The sequence below is a fragment of the Aquarana catesbeiana genome, linkage group LG03 (genome assembly GCF_042186555.1).
Source record: "Aquarana catesbeiana isolate 2022-GZ linkage group LG03, ASM4218655v1, whole genome shotgun sequence".
NCBI classification, from domain to species: Eukaryota; Metazoa; Chordata; class Amphibia; order Anura; family Ranidae; genus Aquarana; species Aquarana catesbeiana.
In genome coordinates this window covers 171,130,151-171,150,733 of record NC_133326.1, presented here as the reverse complement: position 1 = coordinate 171,150,733, position 20,583 = coordinate 171,130,151, and the positions used below count along the sequence as shown (strand labels likewise).

At 43.5% G+C, this 20,583-nt stretch overlaps 1 protein-coding gene across 1 annotated transcript in view; it reads right to left on the bottom strand.

The window, feature by feature from the left end:
• The window catches only part of HSPA14 (heat shock protein family A (Hsp70) member 14), a 50,018-nt gene that overhangs the window by 14,274 nt on the left and 15,161 nt on the right, over nucleotides 1-20,583 (bottom strand). The window contains 8 exon segments of the mRNA XM_073619525.1: nucleotides 1,134-1,237; nucleotides 1,240-1,292; nucleotides 1,294-1,346; nucleotides 4,692-4,772; nucleotides 4,774-4,795; nucleotides 7,113-7,268; nucleotides 11,359-11,520; nucleotides 20,052-20,156. Coding sequence (XP_073475626.1) covers nucleotides 1,134-1,237; nucleotides 1,240-1,292; nucleotides 1,294-1,346; nucleotides 4,692-4,772; nucleotides 4,774-4,795; nucleotides 7,113-7,268; nucleotides 11,359-11,520; nucleotides 20,052-20,156 — 736 coding nt within the window.

Here is a 20,583-nt window from a genome sequence, read left to right as displayed (position 1 = left end):
AGACCCTAGGGAATGAAATAGCAGTTGAAATAGCAGTTGTTGCAATATTTTATGTCACACGGTATTTGCGCAGCGGTCTTTCAAACGCAATATTTTTTCAAAAATACACTAATAAATTAAAAAAAAAACTAAGCAGTAAAGTTAGCCCATTTTTTTTTTTCATCCAAAAATTTGATTACCTGGTTTTTGTGTATTTAATATTTAAGATATAGTTTTTTTAAATTTTTTTTTAATCTAAAATCTACATACAAGTGAACTGATTGGAGGTTTGTTTTGTTTAAATAAATGTTTAAATGTAAAAAATTTTCTGTATCACTTAAGATTGCTTTCACACTGGAGCAGGCATACGTTGACGGTAAAACGCTGCTGGTTTTAGCGGCGCTTTACCGTCATTTTAGCGGCGCTATTCAACTGCTAGCAGGGCACTTATAACCCAGCTAGCAGCCGAGGAAGGGGTTAAATGCGCCCCTGAATCGCCGCTTCGGCAGCGGCGTGCATTCATTTCAATGGGCAGGAGTGGTGGAGGAGCGGTATACACCACTCCAAAGATGCTGCTTGCAGGACTTTTTTTTAACATCCTGCCAGCGCATCGCTTTAGTGTGAAAGCACTCGGGATATCACACTGAGACTGCAGGGGAGCCGTTTTACAGGCACTTTACAGGTGCTATTTTTAGCCCAAAAGCGCCTGAAAAACGCCCCAGTGTGAAAGGGGTCTAACTATTAGATTTTATGAGATGAAGGGGAAAAAAAAAAAAAAAATCGGTCTAATATATCGGCCCCAAAAAAATTGGCATCACATATCGGCCAACGGCCACCGCGATTTCTAAATATCGGCATCGGCCAGAGAAAAACCAATATCGGTCGACCTCTACCTAAGACACTAGCGAAAAAACTGAGGTATCCCTGTAAGGGGAGGGATTATATAGGGTGTGCCAGTGTCCAATCACCTAGTGATACCTATATAACCCATCAGTTATTACTGAGGCTCTGTGTCCCGTGATGTACGAGAAGGAAATGAGTATTACAGCACCATGCAGAATTTTTGCAGGAGATGCATTCCTGCTACAAGGCAAACCAGTTTGAGTCAATAAAGAACTCCATTCTTTTGCTGCAAGTGCAGCAGCAAAACCAACCTTCACTAGTATATCGCTGGCAGAGCACTCAATGGTAATGGAGTCCAGATCTGTAGATAGATCGTCTTTTCCAACTAGAATTCCAGCTTCAATGGCAGCTCCAATGGAATGACCTCATCAGGAGGTATGCTGTTTAACAGTTCCACCTCTGGAAATAGTCCTTAATTAATTGTTGCAATTTGGCATGCGAGCAGATCCTCCACATAGTACTACCTAAAAGAACAAGGAAATCTAGAGTAAATAGGTAAAAATGCAATGCTCTACAGGTTCACTTGATTGCCACCCTCTATGGCAGTGAATGGAAGAAGTATAAGCAGCGGGGCTTCATCCAACATAGGTAAACTAGAACAGTGTTTCTCAACTCCAGTCCTCAAGGCACCCCCAACAGGTCATGTTTTCAGGATTTCTCTCAGATGAAATGGCTGTGGGAATTACTAAGGCAGTGAAACTGATCAAATCACCTGTGCAAAATAAAGGAAAGCCTGAAAGCATGACCTGTTAGGGTGCCTTGAGGACTGAAATTGAGAAACACTGAACTAGAAGATCATATTAAAGAGTCATGCAGAACTGTAGAATTAGGGCCTCAAGAATGTGAAATTAATTTACAGCAAAAACAGCCAGTACACAAAATTATACAAACCAAATACTTCCTGTCCGACTTCCTTCTTCCGGCCACCTAGGCGACTCCTCTCCCCCCTAGGCGGCCCCTCCCTCTCTGCAATCTTCTGGGACATGTCACAGGTCCCAGAAAATTGCCTGGCCACTAGGAGAGCGCATGCGCAGTGCGTGCCCAGCCGTGAAGCCGCAAGCTGTCACAGCCGGGTGCCCACAGTTACTCTGATTGTGCCGTGGAGGGGGAGAGAAGCGAGGCCTCAGGCGGCCGCATCGTGGGACAGGTTAGTGTCCGTTTATTAAAAGTCAGCAGTTACACTTTTTGTAGCTGCTGACTTTTAATAAACTGAAAAACAAGTGTAACTCTGCTTTAATGCATTCTATGCATTAGGAAAAAAACCCTTCTCCATGCAGCTCTGCCCTCAGCCCCCCCCCCCCCCAAATACTTACCTAAGCCCCATACCTCAAGTTGTAAAGCGCTACGTAAACTGTTGGTGCTATATAAATACTGTATAATAATAATAATAATAATAATAATAATCTCGACCCAGCAATGTGCACAAGAGCAGTGTCTCTCTCCTCACTGGACAGAGAGGCACCAGTGGGAGCCATTGGCTTCTGCTGCTGTCAATGACAGCCAGTGAGGAGGGAGTGGGGACAAGTCGTGCTCTGTGTGCTGGCTCGGGAGTGAGATGTAAGAGTGCCTGCAGAGCAAGCAGCTTGCTTTGGGAGCACTTGGAGGGGGGGGGGGGGTGGGGGGGGGGGGCTGAAGCGCCATTGGGGAACCCGAGGATCAGGGCTGCTCTGTGCAAACCATTGCATTTTTTTAAATTGCCTTTATAATTACTTTAGGTGCCCTAGATCTCCAGGTTCAAAGGGAATTCTGTGAACTTCTTGAATCTATGTGCAGACCCCTAGTATGGTCTAAGTAAATAAAGATTTTTATTTCTTACAAGATACAGTATCAAATATCCTTGCAGTTAAAATAAATTTATAATTTAACTTGGAGGGAGATGAAAAGGTTTAAATTCATTAGGAGCTCGTTCACACCATCTGCAGAGACCGGTGTTTTTCTGCACATGAAATCCGCAGGTCTCTACAAGACACACAAAAAACAATTGCTTCTATGAGTCTGGTTCACACAAAAAACACAGGTGTTATGTCCGGTGCAAAGCTGTGCGGGATTATGCAGCATGTCTGCAGATTTCCTCACAGCTCCGCACTGGAACTCGGACAAAACTGACGGCACTGCTCTGCACTGAGCCTGTGTGACAAGAAGTGGGAGGGAAAGCAGAGAGGTGCTCTATGTCTGTATTGTCTGCCTACGTTCCCTCCTGTCTGTGATGGTGGAGGGGGTGCTGAGCATTGATGGCAGAGGAAAGATGAGAGGACACTGATGGCAGAGAACAGATGAGAGGGCACCGACAGCGGAGAACAGATGAGAGGGCACCGACAGCGGAGAACAGATGAGAGGGCACCCGACAGCGGAGAACAGATGAGGGCACTGACGGCAGGGGACAAATGAGGGGGGCCCACTGATTGCTGGGAGACAGACGAGGGCGATACTGTTTGCTGGGGACAGACGAGGGCGATACTGATTGCTGGGGACAGACGAGGGCGATACTGATTGCTGGGGGACAGACGAGGGCGATACTGATTGCTGGGGACAGACGAGGGCGATACTGATTGCTGGGGACAGACGAGGGCGATACTGATTGCTGGGGACAGACGAGGGCGATACTGATTGCTGGGGACAGACGAGGGCGATACTGATTGCTGGGGACAGACGAGGGCGATACTGATTGCTGGGGACAGACGAGGGCGATACTGATTGCTGGGGACAGACGAGGGCGATACTGATTGCTGGGGACAGACGAGGGCGATACTGATTGCTGGGGACAGACGAGGGCGATACTGATTGCTGGGGACAGACGAGGGCGATACTGATTGCTGGGGACAGACGAGGGCGATACTGATTGCTGGGGACAGACGAGGGCGATACTGATTGCTGGGGACAGACGAGGGCGATACTGATTGCTGGGGACAGACGAGGGCGATACTGATTGCTGGGGACAGACGAGGGCGATACTGATTGCTGGGGACAGACGAGGGCGATACTGATTGCTGGGGACAGACGAGGGCGATACTGATTGCTGGGGACAGACGAGGGCGATACTGATTGCTGGGGACAGACGAGGGGCGATACTGATTGCTGGGGACAGACGAGGGGCGATACTGATTGCTGGGGACAGACGAGGGCGATACTGATTGCTGGGGACAGACGAGGGCGATACTGATTGCTGGGGACAGACGAGGGCGATACTGATTGCTGGGGACAGACGAGGGCGATACTGATTGCTGGGGACAGACGAGGGCGATACTGATTGCTGGGGACAGACGAGGGCGATACTGATTGCTGGGGGACAGACGAGGGCGATACTGATTGCTGGGGGACAGACGAGGGCGATACTGATTGCTGGGGACAGACGAGGGCGATACTGATTGCTGGGGACAGACGAGGGCGATACTGATTGCTGGGGACAGACGAGGGCGATACTGATTGCTGAGGACAGATGAGGGACTCACTGATGGTGCGGGTCCCCTATAAGGATTTTCTGATGAGGGGGCTCTGATGAGAAGTCTATGATGAAGAGGGAAATGATGAGGGGGCACTTATGAGGGGGTCTCTGATGAGGCGGTGATGATACAGGATGGGATGTGTCTGTATAGAAAAAAAAAAAAAGCGCATGGGGAAAAACTGATGTCAGTTTGCATCGTAATAGAAACTTGCTGAACGTGCATGAAAACTGATGTAAACTCATGTCTCTGTGAATGAAATCTGTGCCTTTTTTTACATCAGTTTTTCTGCATGTATGCTATGAATGAGGCCTTAATCTAAATGAGAGAGAATGCAATCGAACTGAATAAAATAAATGGAATTCACACCTGATTCACATCAGTAGCTTTAAATTCAACCTCTTCCAAAAGCCTTTTGATTGGGTCCATGCACTGACTGAACAGAGAAGAAACAGATGAGCTCGAAGCGAGCCCTGAAATAAAAGGGCAGTAAAAACAAGCTGTCAGGAAATTGTGTATAAAAGCATAGTTTCCTTTTCCAATGATAAAGCATTTGTTAACCAAAAAAAACAAAAACAAAAACAGATCCTGTTACTGTAACCACTTCAATACCAGGCACTTTCGCCCCCTTCATGCTCAAGCCAATTTTCAGCTTTCAGTGCTGTCGCACTTTGAATGACAATTGCGCGGTCATGCTACACTGTACCCAAACAAATTTTTTATTATTTTGTTCCACAAATAGAGCTTTCTTTTGGTGGTATTTGATCACTGCTGAGGTTTTTTATTTTTTGCACAACAAATAAAAAAGAAAAATTTAGAAAAAAAAAAGTTTGTTTCTGTTATAACATGTTGTAAATAAGTAAGGTTTTCTTCTTCACTGATGGGCACTGATGAAGTGGCGCCAATGAGGTGGCACTGGCATGCACCACTGATAGACATTGATAGGCGGCACTGATGGGTACCTTATGGATGGGCACTGATAGGTGGCACTGCTGGGCATCACTGATGAGGAATTATCTGGCAGGCAGGCGGGGGGGGGGGGGGGGCGGGGGTGCTGCGCTAACAATCAGCGCAGACCCCCCCTGTCAGGAGAGCCACTGATCAGCTCTCCTCTACTCACGTCTGTCAGATGGGCGCGTAACACGGCTTATCTTGCTGGACATCATATGGCATCCAGTCAGGATAACTGAAACCACCGCCCGGCCGTCATTTTGCTATAGGCCGGGCAGGAAGTAGTTAACGCATGTTATACAGCACAGTGCTTGTGCTGTGTAATTTGGCCCCTGTAACGCCTAAAAAACCTGGATGATCTTGCCTGGCTATGCCCCCCCCCCCCCCCCCGTAAGCTGGTCAGTTTAGGTGCCTGTATCATCCGCAAGCCTGCTCTGTCTTCCCTCCCTGCCTGTCTGCTCGTGTCAGCTCCTGCCCAATGCTATTCATTATGAGAGCAGCGCCAGCCCCCTGCTGCTGCTCTCATAATGAATATAAAAAGCTCCCATCCCCTCTGTAATATTACAATAAGTGCCCCTGTGCCTGTATTATATAAAAAAATATGCTTATCTGTACCTATAACACAGCAGCTCCGGGCGATCACATAACTCCTCGGCTCTCTCCTCCCCCAAGGAGAGAGCCGAGGAGTCACCTAATCACTGGGAGACACTGTAATATAGGTACAGATCAGCATATTTTTTGTATAACACAGGCACTTATTGTAATATTACAGAGGGTATGGGAGCTTTTTATAGAAGTGGGGGTTACCAAACACTTTAAATAAAAAATAATGACCAAATTACAGATATAGGGAACCTCTACGCAAGATGGATTTTTCCTTGTTTGTACCTATTGTGAATAATGAACAGATGTTGTAGTTCATGATGTCATCACAATCCTTAAGCAAATGCGAATACTGTATATTCACATCTAGTGAACTCTGTTCAAACATGGCACAAAAAAATTACATTTTAAGCAATATACCACTGGATAAAATAGTTATTTTGGAACTTAGCTTTCTAAAAATGTACTAGGCAGCCAATATGCTGCAAAACTATACATATACAGAGTATCTCTACCTATATCAAACCTTTTTGGGCAAACATTCCAGGATATCCAGGTATGGTATATTTTTACATTCCAGCTAGGACCAACTATGTATGTACCAATTACCATACCCCGGCCCAATGCCTTTTGAAGCTGGAAATCATTGAAGTAGACACCACTTCTCCAATGACCCCCACCAGCTTCTGAGTTCTATGCTAAGCAGCTGACCTGCTGCAATCTGAACAATGGAGGTTGGCCACTCAGCACGGTCCACTGTTCAGAGAATGCTGTGCATTTTCTAAATTAGTCCTAAATGTCCTCTGATTCTACAAGGTGGAGAGGTCACACTCTCCACCTTGTCCACTCAGAATGCTTTGATTTTACACTGCTATAATCAACACAGGTCAACCTGTACAGTGTTAGCACAGTATTTATATTCCTTTATAGTGTTATTTGCAGTGACTGCAGGTGGGCAGCATTCTCCAGAGCTGAAAGGAGATCTCGGTCTTAGGCTGGCTTGCAGCAAATAAATTGCCAGTTCATACCTTACAGTGATGTGCTTTAAAACTAGCCATACCTGTTCTAATAAGAGTGCTGACATCTTTCAGTACCCACAACTACCAACATCAATAACTTTGCAAATGACATTTTTCACCAATACATTTCCTATTTCCAAAAGTACAAATGAAAATATTCTCATAAATATAAAGAACCCTATGACAGACTATATAGGTTAGGAAAATGTACTCTTACCTGGAAACATTGCAATCAAAGTCAATGCCATCATATAATGAATCCACAAAACAATTGGCACTTCCTAAAGTCGATAGGGAGTGTTTAGCTGCATCAGCATTGTTCATAAGCTTCATCATTGCTCGAGCATTTCCTTTAATATCATGTTTGTATGACCTATACAAAAAAAAAAAAAAAAAAAAAGACATGAGTTTTACAAAATAAGTGAAAATAGAAGAAAGGATAAGCTATATCTGCAAATATATAACTAAAGCATACTACAAAAAAAAAAAAAAAAAAAAAAAAAAAAAGGATTTTAGTATCACGTTGCAAAGTGTAGGGGCCTTAGCAGACCGACAATACTTTGCAAGCTCAAGAAACCCGCTTTTTCAGTTATTACTAAGGGGGACGGTTCCCACTGGTGCGATGTCCAACATCAGATGTGATTCGCATCACACTGCAGTGCAAATCACATGCCATCTCTGTGCGATGCGATTTCAGCCATACAGACAGCTGAATTTGCATCGCATTCGGACCAAACTCGCACAGGACCCTTTTTTTGGTCTGCAGCAGAATCGGATTGCATGGGTGTTCACACCCATGCGATCCAATTCCCGTTCGAATTTGCAGTTCGCACTGCGATATGCGAACTTATTTGGGGATGTCATTAACTTTCAATTGACACTCCCAGCAGTTCCTATAGGGCAGTGTGACCTGCCACCGGGAGACATGCGATGCGGGAACTCGCAGTGGATTTGCAGGGTTCACGCATCGCTGCAGTGTGAACCAAGCCTTAATACCACTATTCACAAGTCCAAGTCTTTCAAATAGACCTCATCTTTCTGACTTCTCACTGAAGTCACTCACTCACTGTGAGCGAGCACGCGGGGACAGGGGCGCTTTACATTTTTAAATTTTTTTTTTATAGTTAATTTTACTTTAAATTTTTCTAGTTTGATGTTTTCTTTTTACATTTTTTTTTTTTTTATTATAATCACTTTCATTCCTATTACAAGGAATGTAAACATCCCTTGTAATAGGAATATGGCATGACAGGTCCTCTTTACAGAGAGATAAGGGATCAATAAGTCCCCACATCTCATCTCTAGGCTGGAGAGCCTGAAATAAAAAAACAAAAACAAAAAAGAAAAAAAAAAAAAAAATCTTGACTTCCCAGACGAGGTGGTGGCATTTTTTCAAATGCAGAGGCCGGGCGTGACCTCATAACATCGCGCCCAGCCTCCGAACAATCATAAAGACTCCAGGGATTGTATACCCTGATCTGTAATGTTGAGCTATATACCCTGACCTGTGAGGCTGAGCTGTATCCTATGTCCTATAAGGCTGAGCTGTATACTCCTGACACCATGGGTGGAAGCAAGTGGAATACAGGGGACGGAGTGGGTGGATAATATAAGGGGTGGGGCTTATGGGAAGTGGGCGTGGTCAAAAAGGGCGGGGTCTGGCGCCCCCCCCCCTCCTAAAATTTCACCAGCCGTCACTGTACCTGGAGAAAATAAAAAAAAATAAACATCCTAATTTTTCATTACTCCACTTTGTAAGTATGTTCCTTCCGGCATCATTGCTTCAAGCACACGTCTGACTTCACTAGTGCTAGGATTCTGGAAATTTGCTGGGCTTTTTTGTAAAATTTCCTCCTAAGACCCCTTTCACACCGAGGGCGTTTTGCAGGCGCTATAGCGTTAAAAATAGAGCCTGCAATCCGCCCTCAAACAGCTGCTCCATTGTTTCCAGTGTGAATGCCCGAGGGCTTTCACACCGGAGCGGTGCGCTGGCAGGACGTCAGGAAAAGTCCTGCCAGCAGCTTCTTTGGAGCGGTGTGTTTACCGCTCCTCCACCGCTGCTCCCCACTGAAATTAATGGGGCAGCGCTGGGATACCGCCGGCAAAACGCCGCTATTGCGGCGCATTACAGGCGGTTTTAACCCTTTCTCGGCCGCTAGTGGTGGTTAAAAGCGCCCCGCTAACGGCCGAAATGCGCCGCAAATCAGACGGTAAAACGCCGCTAAAAATAGCGGCGTTTTACCGCCGACGCTATAGGCGGCTCAGTGTGAAAGGGGTCTAATACTTTCATGGATGTCATGCTTTCCATACTAATCAGGAAACACTGCATCTGTGCCAAAGTCTTTGAAACTTAACTATGCAAGGTAGAAGGCTGAAGGTGGCTCTAACTCATGTGAACTTAACCACTTGACCTCTGGAAGATTTACCCCCTTCATGACCAGGCCATTTTTTGCAATACAGCACTGCGTTACTTTAACTGACAATTGCGCGGTCATGCAACGCTGTGCATAAATGAAATTTGTGTCAGTTTTTTGTCCCACAAATAGAGCTTACTTTTGGTGGTATTTGATCACCACTGAGTTTTTTTGTATATAGAGCAAAAAAAAAAAAAAAAAAAACACCAATTTTGAAAGAAAAACAATATTTTTTACTTTCTGTTCTATAACCTAATAAAAAAAAAAATTCTACATAAAAATTTAGGCCAATGTGTATTCTGCTACATGTTTTTGGTAAAATAAAATACCAATAAGCATATATTGATTGGTTTACATGAACATTATAGTGTCTACACACTATGGGATATATTTAGGGATTTTTTTTTATACTAGTAATGGCGGCAATCAGCGACTTATAGTGGGACAGCAATATTGCGGTGGACAACTGGACACTGACACTATTGAAGTGATCAGTGCTAAAAATCTACACTGTCACTGTACTGACAACACTGGCTGGGAAGGGGTTAAACATCTAGGGTGATCAAAGGATTACCTGTGTGCCTAATGTTTTCATGTACTGTGTGCCCAGAGTTTTCATGTAGTGTGTTACGTGCTTTTACTAGGGGAAGAGATGGATTGTGTTCCTTGCTTTGCAGGAACACAAAATCCATCCCTTCCTCCGTCAGAACGGATATCTGCCTTGTTCACGATTGGCGGGTGCCGGCACACATCCTGAGCCTGAAACCCACAGATTGGCTTCTGTTGTGAATAATCACAGCTGAAGCGGCCCGCCAGCAGCGTGCGCAGGCCCCCTGCATTTGGAAGTGCAGGATCACATATAAAATATATATATATATATATATATATATATATATATATATATATATATATATATATATATATATATATATATATATATATATATATATATATATATATATATATATATATGTGATTCTGCACAGGAGAGCCACCCTGTAGCAGTAAAACTGCTATACAGAATACCGTATTTATCGGCGTATAACACGCGCCGGCGTATAACACGCACCCCAAGTTTAGGAGGGAATTTTAAGGAAAAAAACTTTTAGGAGGGAAGTTTAAGGAAAAAAAACTTACATTTAAATGCCCATCAATGCAGCCTCATCAGTGTTCATCTGCAGCCTTTCCCCAGTGTCCAGTGCAGCCTTGTCAGTGCAGCTTTGCCCCAGTGCAGCCTTGGCCCCAGTGCAGCCTTGGCCCCAGTGCAGCCTTGTCCCCAGTGCAGCCTTGTCCCCAGTGCAGCCTTGTCCCCAGTGCAGCCTTGTCCCCAGTGCAGCCTTGTCCCCAGTGCAGCCTTGTCCCCAGTGCAGCTTTGCCCCAGTGCAGCCTTGTCGCCGCCGACATACAAACGTTTAGTTTGTACTTTTAAACATGGCGCCGCGGAGTTCGGAGGGACTCGGGGGCGCTCGTTCAGCTGAACGAGCGCCGCCGAGGACATAGTGACTGGGCGGAGCCGAGATACACATATCCGAGGGTTCTCGGCGCCGTTCACAGTCACACCCAGTCCCTATGATTGACATAACACAGGTCCAATGGCGGGACTGGGCGTGACTGTGAACGGCGCCGAGAAAAGCCAAAAACCCTCGGATATGTGTATCTCGGCTCCGCCCAGTCACTGTGTCCTCGGCGGCGCTCGTTCAGCTGAACGAGCGCCCCCGAGTCCCTCCGAACTCCGCGGCGCCATCTTTAAAAATACAAGCTATGTGAATGTCGGCGGCGATCGCTCCGACACATCACAAAATAGCGGGGATCGGCGTATAACACGCACCCACGATTTTCCCCTTATTTTAAGGGGAAAAAAGTGCGTGTTATACGCCGATAAATACGGTACTTTATTAATCCCAAAAGTGAAATTGGGAAAATTGTTAAATTGGGAAATTACTATGGGGTGGTCTTTAAGTGGTAATACAAAAACTTCAATCTTGCTGTTTGTGAGTAAGATATATTTTTTAATGTTGCCCTTACAAATGGGATTTTAACATGCCATACCTCTGAAATTCAGATGCCAGATATTGAGCTAGAACTTCTGTGAAACATACTCCTCCAATGTTGTCATAAGTCTTTGTTGCTAGAACTCGATATATTCCGCTGTTAACTTCAATCACTGTGACAGATAATGACGTACCTCCTAATTTGTACACCAATACATTGCTGCAATCAATAAAGAAAACATTTGAAATGTGTTAAAAAAATAATGGGATTGATTTACTAAGGGGTTAGTACATGTTCACTTTGCATGAAACTTAGCTTACAGAATGTGGTAAAAGTTAACTTTACATAGAACACCCAATCACTTGCAAGGAAAATTAAAACTCAGGATTTTTGCATGCACATTTTTGGATGACTGAAGTCTGCACAAACCCACCTCATTCACTAACCAAAGTGAAAATTCACTTTGCCAAGTGAACAACTTGTACTCCTTTAAAGCGGGGGTCCACCTATCTATCGTTTTTTTTTTTTTTTTGAGTTAATTCACAAACTTTTCTTCTCAGCATTACATACTCACATATTGTGTGTAATATGTCCGCCTGTGTCAGATTTTGTCGGAAAGAATAACTTATATTATTCACTGCAGGCGGTTTCCATCTTCATTGTGGGCATTTGAAGCCCACAAGCATTTATTTCCTGGATGTGGTGAATGCTGTGCTCCCAGCATTCACTGCTCATTCCCGCACATGCTCAGTGGCATCCTGGGAAGCCTGAGACTAGCTCCCAGGAGTCTGGGAGAGGCTAGAAACACGCCTACTCCCACGGGAGGAGAACCAGGAAGTGCAAAGAAGAATAGAAAAATAAAAGGTAATTACGGTGATTTAAATTTTTTTAAACGGCATGTCAGCATCTAGGCAAGGAAGAGAATACATACAGATATTGTTCAAAATTTGGGTGGAACCCCGCTTTAAATAATCAACACCAATATGACCTTAGGACACCTTAACAGATTATCTTATTTTAAAGATTCAGATACTTTGTTTTTATACTTTATTAATCCCAAAGGAGAAATTACTAGAATACAATTACATTCAACAAGACAATACAAAGATCACAATAACAAGGCACAACAATACAATTACTAAGAACAGCAAATAATACCACATAAAACTAAATTAATACTATACTGCAATCAATTACATCATCCTATTAAAATACTACATAGAATAAGGGCCCTTTCACACTGTGGCGGAGGCGTTGTCGGCGGTAAAGCGCCGCTATGGTAAACGGCGCTTTACCGTCGGTACTCGGCCGCTAGCGGGGGCGGTTTTACCCCCCTGCTAGTGGCCGAGAAAGGGTTAAAACCACCGCAAATCGCCTCTGCAGAGGCGCTTTGCTTGCGGTATAGCCGCGCAGTCCCATTGATTACAATGGGCAGGAGCGGTGAAAGAGCAGTATACACTCCGCTCATTCACCGCTCCGAAGATGCTGCTTAGCAGGACTTTTTTTCCGGTCCTGCTAGCGCACCGCTCCAGTGTGAAAGCCCTCGGGGCTTTCACACTGGAATTAAAGCAGCGGCACTTTCGGGTTGGTTTGCAGGCGCTATTATTAGCGCAATAGCGCCTGCAAACCGCCCCAGTGTGAAAGGACCCTAATACTGATTGAAAAAATAACAGAAAATCAAACAACCAACATGCAAATTACACCACTTTCTCTAACATTACCCAAAAATCATTACACAAACCTAATATAAAACCTACATAAAAATCTGAATCATAAACCAGATTAAATCCAGCACTCACAGAGAAGATATTATATCTTTATAAATTATATCATTTGAAGACCACAGGCAAAAATCATTTCCTGTGTCACGCTGTGATGCATTGTGGTTCTAACATTCTATCACTGAAGGTACTCCTCAGACTGACCAGCATATTATGGAGTGGGTGGGAGGAGTTGTCCAATATTGAACATACCTTGGACAATATTCTCCTTTCCAATACGGTTATTAAAGACTCCAATCCAACAACATCACTGGTCTTGCGAATCAGTTTATGAAGTCTGTTGGTGCCGGCTATACTAAAAAAAAAATTCGCTTCACTTGGTCTCCATGTAAATGTACATACCCACCACCATCAAAGGCTCTCTTGTATCACGTTATATCATAGTTTAATGTGCAAGTGATAGCAGTCATGTTTGTGAAGCCATTTGCGAGGTTTTTGCTCTTGCTGAAATGTCTGTGATGAGTGGTGACTGTGTGCGACATCTGGTGGACATCTGATGTAATTACACCCTATATTGGTTAGTCTATTTAACCTTCGCCCACGGACCCCTCCTTTGCTCTGAGGAAACCAGCGGTGATTGGCTGGTGAAACGCGTCAGCACGTGACGTCAGCACGTCATCTCGGAGCCGCGAACACAGGGTGTTTGAATGCTCTGCCGGGAACCAACAGCTGACGACCGACCTATACCATCTGATACAAGGCACTAACACAGCGGGACTTTCTCCACCTGACGGCACAAGCAAACGCAATAGTCTTTGTCTACAAGTGACTACTCGGGGTAGAGCCTGCGATTCTGTGAGCTGCTGACTTACCTGGTGAGAGATGTATTACTCCAATTTATGATATCAGTGCAGCCTTACCGTACATGCTCCCCCTATCACCTGCTGTCCGGATGAACTGTTTTGCTTGAAAGTCCTGAGTTATCACTGCCATTAATAGGTTTTACCGGTCACTGTGGTCAGTCTGTATATACCACTGTTCAGCTCCCGGTCTGGCACTAAATTTTCAATTGTGTTCAAATCACTGAACCTCCCTGCAACATTACCAAATTAATCCACATTCATCCACCCCACCCCCACACCGCCACACCGCCTGTACTTGGACTTATCTGAGGTCTTACATTATCCATTTTCTAGCTGATCTAGTTAGAATCTGTTGCTGTGATTGGTGTGTGTATGGGGTATGTTTGGCCGCGGCTCCGTTGTTTTTAATGATAACGTTATCAATTTTAATTAGTCAATTGATATCCTCCCTGATTTGCCCATAATTGCCTATTTTTGTATTCTTTGTGTGGTGTTTATAGCTTAATAAATATATTGCTTTTTGACAGATTGTGTTTGGGTTTTAGCCTTTCTTTGGGGAATCTCTTTTTCCTTGTTATTTTTTTGTATGCCTTATAAGGCGACCCAAACTGCACCCATTATTACATTGGATGAATATCTGCCTACACCCAATTAACTAATTTAATTCTGGAGGTTGATCCGGGCTAAAATCATTTTTTCCTCACAGGAATTCCTTCTTGGGATTTTTTCCCTCTTCCTAGCCCTTGTAGATCCCCCCACCACACACTACTAAATAGTAGTACAATTTATAAATTATTGGCTCAACTAAGCCATACTGGGCTGTCTCTAGGGTAGATTTCATTTGACTCTTACCTCGCATATATGGCTTATATGATTAACCATGATCTGGACATAGAGATTGATACTGCCTTTGATGTTGGTGTGGAAAGTTGCGATATAGAGAGAGAACCAATTAGGAAACTTTTTAAACATCACAAAAAACTTGTAATTAAATTCCTTAACCGCAAATGGGATATTTCTTCATTGAAATCCCATATTTCTAAGGGGATTATCCCTAGGGGTTTACGTGAGAGAGTTATACCTGCGGAACACCTACATACCCCTAGATTCTTATCAGCTTGGAAAACTGAATGCCTAAATAGAGGTTTATCTTTGCTAAAACTCATTGTTGATGAGGAGGAAGCCCAGCTGGAGGAGATACGCGTGGAACTTGACGCAAGCTCCAAAGCACTAGAACCCTTTAAACATGATCCTGAATTTGACAAAAATAATGAGTATATAAAAAAGGAGATAGAAAGGATTCAAAAAAGTCTAAAATACAGCAAACAAGAAAAGTTCAAACAGAACCTAGCTGATTGGGAGAGTGGTGATATTTTTGATCCCACAAACCAAAAAAGAGGTAGATCACTTTCTAGAAACACCAGACAGCGACAACGCCAGTCTAAAACAGGGAACAGCTCCTCATCTGACAGTGAGTTTGACAAGGATACTGCTCAAAAGACAGTCTCTTTTTTAGAACATTTAGAAGGGAAGACACCCCCAGAGACTCAGAAACGAAAAATAGACAAAAAACAAGAAAACGGAGGAGACAAAGGAAAAACAGAAAGAAAAGGAAAGGAGAGGGACAGTGTACAGAGTCGAACGAGTGGGAGACTAAGAAACCAGAGAAGACGTTGAATGTCTCGGACTGTGTTCCGATGGATCTCAACGTTGTAAACCTGTCAGATTTTCACCTCACAGAAACCCATATTAATCTACTCAAAAAAGGTCTCTCGTTTTCCCCTACATCATCCATGAATGAGTTTGAGGTTTTTAAGGATGTTAGTTTATTTTTGAGGAAGGTTCTTTTCAAGTTATGGCATGCAAAACGAGAAAATGATTCTCTCACCTCGGAGTCCTCACTAGATAAAGATGATAAGGAGGCCATTGAATGCCTAATGTCTTTGTTGGATGAGAACTGTGATAGCGAGGTAGATGAAAACTTATGCCATACTTTGAGGAGACCTTCTGATCTAAGAATTAGATCTACCAAGATGCCCCCACTATCTAAGCACAAGTGGTTACAGCTCTTCTTAGATCAAGTCAAATCTGACCTTATGAAGATCAATTGGAAATGGATCGGTCCTAACAACCTCACAAACAAGGAAAGAAAAGCTCTATCTGAGTTGCAAAATGCACCAAACCTAGTGATTAAGAAGAGCGACAAAGGGGGAAACGTGGTACTTTTAAGTGAAAAAATGTATGAGGATGAATCTTTAAGACTTCTTGGTGATGCCTCCACTTATCAGAGACTTACCAGTTCCCCTTTTCCCACTCTTGTTGAGACACTGAACAAAAAACTCAAACTGGGGATGGAGGCGGGCCTTCTAACGAAAAGGGAATTTTCTTTCCTTAGGGTAGATGAATTTACAATCCCTACCTTTTATATAATACCCAAACTCCATAAATCCCTCACATGTCCCCCTGGCAGGCCAATCGTCTCAGCCATAAAGGGCCCCTTAGAAAAAACAGGCAAATACATAGATTCTATGATTAAACATATGGTTAATCTACTTCCTTCTTTTGTCCGTGACAGCAGAGACGTTCTGGTTAGATTACGACATTTTGTCATACCCCCAGAGGCCCTTTTGGTGGGCATCGACGTGGAGAGCTTGTATACGTCGATACCACACCACTGTGGTATTGAGGCTACAATGCATTTTTTGGACTTTCACCATCCTCAACAGGGTGCTCAAAATGAGTTTATTGGGGAACTTCTTGAATTCATGCTTAATAACAATTTCTTCCAATTTCTTGGTCATTACTATCAGCAGATTAGAGGCACCAGTATGGGGGCGCCTTGGGCTCCCTCATACGCATGCCTCCATCTGGGACTTTGGGAGGAAATGAAGGTCTATCAGTCCCCTTTGTACCTCAGCCACTCCCTCCTGTGGCTGAGGTACATTGATGACGTCTTGATGGTGTGGACTGGTTCAGTCGAACAACTTGAGGACTTTATGTCCGAACTTAATAGGAATAACTATAACATACGTCTGACCTATTCACACCATCCCGACATACTCCCATTTCTGGACCTATCTATACGGAGATCTGGGAGTGAAATTGTTACTAGCACCCACAGGAAGGAAACAGCAGCTAACACCCTGTTGTCTGCCCAGAGTCACCACCCCAAACCATTAATCCATGGGATACCCACAGGACAATTCCTGAGGATCAGACGGAATTGTTCTGTGGAGGAGGAATTCCATAAGGAGGCATATGAGATGTATCACAGATTTAGACAAAGGGGTTACTCACATAGTTCCCTCAAAAAGGCAAAGAAAAAAGCCACCCTTAAAAATCGTGATGAACTCCTAACACCCTCTGTTAATTCTTTTCATGCTAAAAATAAAGATAATGAACCAAAAGGAAATGCTGAAAAGAACTTCCCAAGGATCATTACTAAATATGGATCCCAATGGAAAATGGTTCAAGGAGTCCTACAAAAACATTGGCACATTTTAACTTCAGCCCCCCTAATCTCCGAACTGGTGAGTCCAAAACCCCTCCTGACAGCAAAAAGATCTAATAATCTTGGTGACCTGCTTGTCCACTCTGAATACACCCGTACCACTCAAAAGAACTGGCTTAGTGACTCCAGAATCTCCCCAGGCATGTATAGATGTGGACACTGCAATATTTGCAAGTATGTCCACCAGACAAATATGTTCCCGAATCCCCGCGGAGGTGTAGACTATAGGATTAAACAGTTTATAAACTGCTCTACTACTCGAGTGGTCTATACACTTACCTGTCCGTGTAATAAAACCTATGTGGGCAAAACCAAAAGAGCCCTAAGGGTTAGGATTCGGGAACATATTGCTGGTATTAAAAAACTGAATGATGAACGCCCCATTTCATTACACTTTGCCAAATTCCATAACCGGGACCCCAAGGGTCTAATAGTAAAAGGCATATACAGGTTGAATTTACCTACAAGACGTGGCGATTTTGACACCATTCTCCTTCAGAAGGAAAAGATGTGGACCTACTATTTGGAGGCGATGGCCCCCAATGGGTTAAATACCGAATGTAGCCTCCAGTCCTTTTTGGAGAAATAATTTAATTGACCTCCTCTGCAGTAACCGTTTATATAAGTACCTTTTCCTGTTTTTTGTCTCCAAGCGATTTTCTAGCGTTATACTGGTGCTTTAATTCGTTATGCCTTACCTGTTTTTTGTCTTTAATTTTTATTATTTTTTATTTTTTGTTTTTCGCTTCACTTGGTCTCCATGTAAATGTACATACCCACCACCATCAAAGGCTCTCTTGTATCACGTTATATCATAGTTTAATGTGCAAGTGATAGCAGTCATGTTTGTGAAGCCATTTGCGAGGTTTTTGCTCTTGCTGAAATGTCTGTGATGAGTGGTGACTGTGTGCGACATCTGGTGGACATCTGATGTAATTACACCCTATATTGGTTAGTCTATTTAACCTTCGCCCACGGACCCCTCCTTTGCTCTGAGGAAACCAGCGGTGATTGGCTGGTGAAACGCGTCAGCACGTGACGTCAGCACGTCATCTCGGAGCCGCGAACACAGGGTGTTTGAATGCTCTGCCGGGAACCAACAGCTGACGACCGACCTATACCATCTGATACAAGGCACTAACACAGCGGGACTTTCTCCACCTGACGGCACAAGCAAACGCAATAGTCTTTGTCTACAAGTGACTACTCGGGGTAGAGCCTGCGATTCTGTGAGCTGCTGACTTACCTGGTGAGAGATGTATTACTCCAATTTATGATATCAGTGCAGCCTTACCGTACATGCTCCCCCTATCACCTGCTGTCCGGATGAACTGTTTTGCTTGAAAGTCCTGAGTTATCACTGCCATTAATAGGTTTTACCGGTCACTGTGGTCAGTCTGTATATACCACTGTTCAGCTCCCGGTCTGGCACTAAATTTTCAATTGTGTTCAAATCACTGAACCTCCCTGCAACATTACCAAATTAATCCACATTCATCCACCCCACCCCCACACCGCCACACCGCCTGTACTTGGACTTATCTGAGGTCTTACATTATCCATTTTCTAGCTGATCTAGTTAGAATCTGTTGCTGTGATTGGTGTGTGTATGGGGTATGTTTGGCCGCGGCTCCGTTGTTTTTAATGATAACGTTATCAATTTTAATTAGTCAATTGATATCCTCCCTGATTTGCCCATAATTGCCTATTTTTGTATTCTTTGTGTGGTGTTTATAGCTTAATAAATATATTGCTTTTTGACAGATTGTGTTTGGGTTTTAGCCTTTCTTTGGGGAATCTCTTTTTCCTTGTTATTTTTTTGTATGCCTTATAAGGCGACCCAAACTGCACCCATTATTACATTGGATGAATATCTGCCTACACCCAATTAACTAATTTAATTCTGGAGGTTGATCCGGGCTAAAATCATTTTTTCCTCGCCGGCTATACTAAGTCTGCTTCCCCAGCAAGCAAGCGCATACAGGAGAGCACTGCTGGTAACCACAGACTCATAATCTTCAGCATCATCTGGCAAGATGTTAAAAGACCTCAGCCACCTCAAAAAATAGAGGCGAATCTGGCCCTTCCCATAAAGCACTTCAGTGTTCTTGCACCAGTCCAGCTTATTATCTATATACACCCCCAGATACTTATAATTCTTTGCTACCTCCACTCCTCAGATAGATACTGTAGATAGAAAAAGGGGGTCCACCAATGCATTCCTCCTTCTCAAATCCACAACCAATTTAAATGCAGAGGATTATCCTCACACCATGTGATGTGACAAAGTTCTCCACCACAGTCCTATACTCCCTGTCTCTTTCCCATCCCTGATACATCCCACTACCGCAAAGCAATCAGAAAACTTCTGAAGATGGCAAGTCTCTGTCTGGTAGTGTAAATCAGTGGTATAGACAGTAAAGAAGAACTTTTCTGATGTATTCCGAAATTGTGACCCCTTCTTAAGGCATTTATACTTTGAGAAATGTACCTTTTTGGTAAGGTTTCTTATTTGTATTAAAAAGGATATAAAAGCAAATAAATCTATCTAGAGAGGGGGAAGCTTTGAAGGGAAGGGAGACTGTGGGTAGAACTAAACAGAAGGAAAACAAAAAGTATGCAATATAAAGTACTTGGAATTGTAGACTGGCATACCTTTTACCAGTAGGTTCTTCCTGCCCAATACCATATGCCAAGAGAGCAGCGGATGGTTCATGAATCATACGCAAAATTTTGAATCCAGCAGCTGCTGCTGCCTCCCTGTGGGAAAAAAAAAAAATGTATGAACAATCCATCAAGTTAAGTGAATAGCTATACATTTACCAAAGCTAAAACTGTCAGCTTAAAGTGGACCCTTCCCCATTTTCACTAAAATTTACATCAACGTGCATCTCTGCATGATGATGTGAAATTATCCAACATTGATTTCTTAAAAAAAAAAAAAAAAAAAAAAAACCACACACACACACATACACACACACACTTTGTTTTTCTGTGTCCATTTCCTGGTGGTTTCCCTAAAGACACAAATGACATAGTCTTGGCTGCAAAAATGCCCCCTGGAAAGGCAAGGTCACCAGTGCCTTCAGAGAGATTTTGTAACCGAATCTGACATGCATGCAATAAAGTGTATGACATTACACACTTCATTTCATGTATGCAACATACAATATTACACTTATTTGTT